Source organism: Neolamprologus brichardi, chromosome 13, assembly GCF_056152115.1.
Source record: "Neolamprologus brichardi isolate AB-2024 chromosome 13, ASM5615211v1, whole genome shotgun sequence".
Taxonomy (NCBI): domain Eukaryota; kingdom Metazoa; phylum Chordata; class Actinopteri; order Cichliformes; family Cichlidae; genus Neolamprologus; species Neolamprologus brichardi.
Genome location: NC_142116.1, coordinates 20,580,332 through 20,585,182, shown reverse-complemented (window position 1 = coordinate 20,585,182; position 4,851 = coordinate 20,580,332). Strand labels below are relative to the sequence as shown.

Below are 4,851 nucleotides of genomic sequence, written 5' to 3'. Positions count from 1 at the left end.
ATCTGCCGTTGATGGATATCCTATTGTAATCCAGGATGTAAAAGGTATTCTGTAATCACGTCTACAGTGATGTGAAAAGGTGTTTGCCCCCTTCCTGATTTCCTAGTGGTTTGCATATTTATCACACTTACATGTTTCAGATCATCAAACTCATTTTAATATTAGACACAGATAAGACAAGTTAATACAAAATGCAGTTTTTAAATGATGATTTCATAGATTAGGGAGAAAGATGATCCAAACCTCCCTGGTCCTGTGTAAAAACAAATTGCCCCTCTTGTTAAATCACGAGTTAACTGTGATTAACCAATGTTGGAAACCTCAGTTCAGTGTTACTAAACACACTCAGACCTGATTAATTGCAGACTTGTGAATCAAGAAATCAGTTAAATAGAACCTGTCTGACAAAGTGAAACAGGCTAAAAGACCTCAAAAAGCAACACATTGTGTCACCAGCCATCCTCCTGGTCCTCAGTGTTAATGCCCACTTAACTGGGTCCTTCAGTGGAAAGGCTCAAGCAGATGAAGCCTAATATAACAAGATGAGACTGACAAATATTCTATTTGAATGTTTAAAAAGAAAAATATCACAGTATCTAAGCTTTCACTGAGCATATACCTGCATCAATGATGAACTCTCAAGGCTGAAAAGTCCTGGCCTCGGTCAGCCACGGTCCACTCACACGGCTCACATCACCAATCCCTGACTGCTTGATCATAGCAATTGGGCTGCTGGGAACATGACGGCCGTTCTTCTTGATGTTAAGAAGGTTCTCACCAATCTCTCTGGGAACAAACAAGATTCCTAAGACAGACAAAACAGATGTTAACAACGCTTATTCTTGTGTGTGCATGCAGCCCGTTTCAGTTGCTCCTGCTTCTTTCTCCACGCTTGAACTTTTATTACTTTCCCCCTCTGTCTTTTACTTAGGGGTTAATAAAGTATTTGGATTCTGATGAGTCTCACTGTTTAGCAAGCTTCTCACTTATCAGACGGACGCTCACCAATGTGAGCGTTACGCAGCATCTTCAGCAGGCAGGGCTCCTCTGGGCCTGAGGGTGTTGTAAGAGGGGCTGTCAGCTGGCTGAGGTCAAGCTCTCCTATGTCCAGTGGAAGATCTGCAGCAGAGCCCACCTTCAGTGAAGTATGTTGGCTGGAAGGCTTTGAGGCCCGTCTTTGCCACTGCAGGGTCAGAGACCTTCACCTTGTTTGGATGACAGCCTGCTCCGATATTCATCTGTGGGCACAAACACCAAAACTCAAGAGACTTTTCAGTGAGAAGAAAAGGCAAACCTTGCATGCCAGAGTGAAAGTGAGAGAGTGTGTGAGTGCATACTCACCCTGAATGGACTCTCAGGGATGTTAACGTCTCCCCTGGAGACCATCACAATGTGCTTCACAGGCTTACGTGGGGTGTGGGTGCAGGTGTATGTGCTGTTGCTATTATCCTTAACCTGGACATCCACAGAATTGACTTCACCATCCTGTGCAGAAGACGAGGGATTATAGTTCAATCAGATTTAACACACCGTATTTTTCGGACCATAAGGCGCACTGTTGATGAACAGGTCTGGTTTCATACACGAGGCGCACTGGACTATAAAACGCATTAAACGAAAGAAAACAGCCAGATAAGATAAGTCAAACTTTACTCAACTCTTTCTTCTTGCTTCCTCCACTTCCGTACCATTGATTCATTGATGTTGAAATCTCTCGCAGCTGCTCTATTCTCATGTTCTACTGCGTGACCGACAGCCTTGACTTTGAAATCCGCTTCGTCAGCATGTCTCTTAACAGGTGGCATTTTGGGGTCATTATCCACACACAATACAGTAATATTATGTTGAAGCACAGTACGTATCCGCGAGGCTCCTGACTACGTAGCCGTAATGCTCCGACAATCCATCAAGCGGTGCGACTTGGTGGCTTACCAAAGTCGTACTAAAACCTTTTTTGACAGATTTTTGAGCGCCGTGTATTACATAAAATCGGTTCATGGTCAGTAAGCACAACCAGAATTCATACATAAGGCGCACTGTCGATTTTTGAGACACGTAATCCAAAAAATACGGTACATACAATATATTTAACATATTTGTGATCATATATAAAGTCAGATATACCTGGGCTATAATTTTCAGAGGAGCTTTTCCTCCTTGCTTGGCATCAACTGTGAATTCAGTGGGTTTTCCAACGGCCAGACCACTGCTCTGAAGGCCTGGACCGTACGCCTTAACCTAGAGAAAACTATTTTAAACAAACAATTAAAAAAGGAACAAGTCAAAGATCTACTATAGCCAAAAGATCATTTACAGACTATAGCGCTGTGAAAAAATATTTGCCTCCTTTCTGATTTCGTATCTTATTCCATATTTGTCACACTTACACGTTTCAGATCAATCCATTTTTAATATTAGACAAGAATGTCTAATATTAAACGGCAGTTTTCAAGGGGAAAAAGCTATCCAAACATACTTGGTCCTATATGAAAAAGTAATTGCAGCGAAAACCCGATACCTTGTGTGTCACCTCTGACACCAAGAACTGCAGCAAGCGTTTGGTGCTAGGGGTCACATTTTGAGTTTGTGAAGATATTTAAGGTAGACACGCGTAATTAGCGGCAGGTGTGTTGTTGATCGGGAGGAAGCAAACAGTTTGTGACCGCTGTGCTGCTATGTTCAATCCTGGAAATAAAGAATCTGAAGGACAAGATGAGTAAGGCTGGAGTTATTGGACTGTATCAAGTTTAATAAGTTCATGCATACCAGTGACATCGCGTCACCCCCGCCAACGAACACCCCAGTGGCTTCAAGCCTAGGCTTAGCCTCTACAGGAGAGCTTTCAGCCATGAAAAGTGTGTCCATCACAAGCCCACCACCATGATCTTGAGGCAACAATCGTGAAAACTGATCTTAACTGAGAGTGTTGGATTTCCTCATTGTTGCAGAGCACATGGACAGCATACTCACCTGGTTCTGTGGGCCAGCAGCACATGTCACACCATCCATCACCCTTGTCATCACATTCAATCTTGGTGTGAGAGAAACCTGAAGAGAAATAGAGCAACTTCAGAGAAGAAACTCATGACATATATATGTATATATATATATATACACACACATATATATGTATATATATATATACACGTGTGTGTATATATATATATATATGTATATATATATATATATATACCCATAACGGCAATGCTCAGTGGCTAGTGGATCTGAGGGCAGACCATAGCGACCTCCCTGAACAGGGTCCAGTAACCATCACAGTGGCAGATATCCAAGAAAGGGTCTCCAGTATGAAGAGTTGGACAGCACCAGGGCCCGACATGGTTCACGCCTACTGGCTAAAGAAGCTGACTGCACTCCACGAGCGTCTGGCAGCACAAATGAACCAGCTGCTAGTTAACGAGGGACACCCGGAATGGCTAACCGAAGGTCGGACGGTCCTGATCCCCAAGGACCCCAAGAAGGGACCAGTCCCCTCCAACCACCGACCAATAACCTGCCTCAGTACTACATGGAAGCTCCTGTCAGGCATCATATCGGCTAAGATGAACAGGCACATGGGTCAACACATGAGCGGGACACAGAAAGGAATTGGCAAGAATACCAGAGGCGCAAAACACCAGCTACGGGTAGACAGAACAGTCAGCCGAGAAAGCAAGACCAGACTAACCAACCTGTGCACTGCCTGGATTGATTACAAGAAGGCCTATGACTTAATGCCCCACAGCTGGATACTGGAATGCCTAGATTTGTACAAGATCAATGGGACCCTAAGAGCCTTCATCAGGAACTCAATGGGGATGTGGCGTACAACACTAGAGGCCAACTCCAAGCCCATAGCACAAGTCACCATCAAGTGCGGGATCTACCAAGGAGATGCTCTGTCCCCACTGCTGTTCTGCATAGGCCTGAACCCCCTCAGTGAGATCATTAACAAGACTGGCTACGGATACCGACTACGGAACGGAGCAGTTGTCAGCCACCTCCTGTACATGGATGACATCAAGCTGTATGCCAAGAGTGAACGAGACATCGATTCACTGATCCACACCACCAGGCTATACAGCAATGACATTGGAATGTCGTTCGGGCTGGAGAAGTGTAGTCGGATGGTAACAAAGAGAAGGAAGGTAGTCAGAACTGAGGGGATTGAACTACCAGAAGGCAACATTGCAGACATAGAGGACAGTTACAAGTACCTGGGGATCCTGCAGGCGAATGGGAACCATGAAGAGGCCGCTAGGAAAGCTGCAACCACCAAGTACCTGCAGAGGGTCAGGCAAGTCCTGAGGAGTCAGTTGAACGGTAAGAACAAGATCCGGGCCATCAACACGTACGCCCTGCCCGTGATCAGGTACCCTGCTGGGGTAATAGGCTGGCCAAAGGAGGAGATAGAAGCCACTGACATAAAGACAAGAAAGCTCCTTACCATGCATGGAGTGTTTCACCCCAAGTCCAGCACCCTAAAGCTGTACGCTAAGCGGAAGGAAGGGGGTCGGGGACTGGTGAGTGTCAGCACCACAGTCCAGGATGAGACAACGAACATCCAAGAATACATCACGAAGATGGCCCCAACTGACAGCGTGCTCAGTGAATACCTCAGGCAGCAGAAACCCAAGAAAGAGGAGGGAGACAAGGAACCATCATGGAAGGACAGGCCCCTGCACGGTATGTACCACCGGCAGATAGAGGAGGTGGCTGATATCCAGAAATCCTACCAGTGGCTGGACAAAGCTGGACTGAAAGATAGCACAGAGGCACTAATCATGGCAGCACAAGAACAAGCTCTGAGTACAAGATCCATAGAGGCTGGGGTCTATCACACCAGGCAAGACC

General features: G+C 45.6%; 1 protein-coding gene across 1 annotated transcript; it reads right to left on the bottom strand.

The window, feature by feature from the left end:
• Positions 1-638: 638 nt before the first annotated feature.
• Positions 639-1,627, bottom strand: LOC148099959 (filamin-A-like). Its single transcript, XM_087849743.1, has 4 exons — positions 1,342-1,627; positions 1,136-1,238; positions 1,006-1,101; positions 639-805 (listed from the first exon to the last, which is right to left on the bottom strand). The coding sequence occupies exons 1-4, from the start codon at positions 1,384-1,386 to the stop codon at positions 639-641; spliced, it is 411 nt and encodes a 136-aa protein (XP_087705869.1). The 5' UTR covers positions 1,387-1,627.
• Between the last annotated feature and the right edge of the window lie 3,224 nt (positions 1,628-4,851).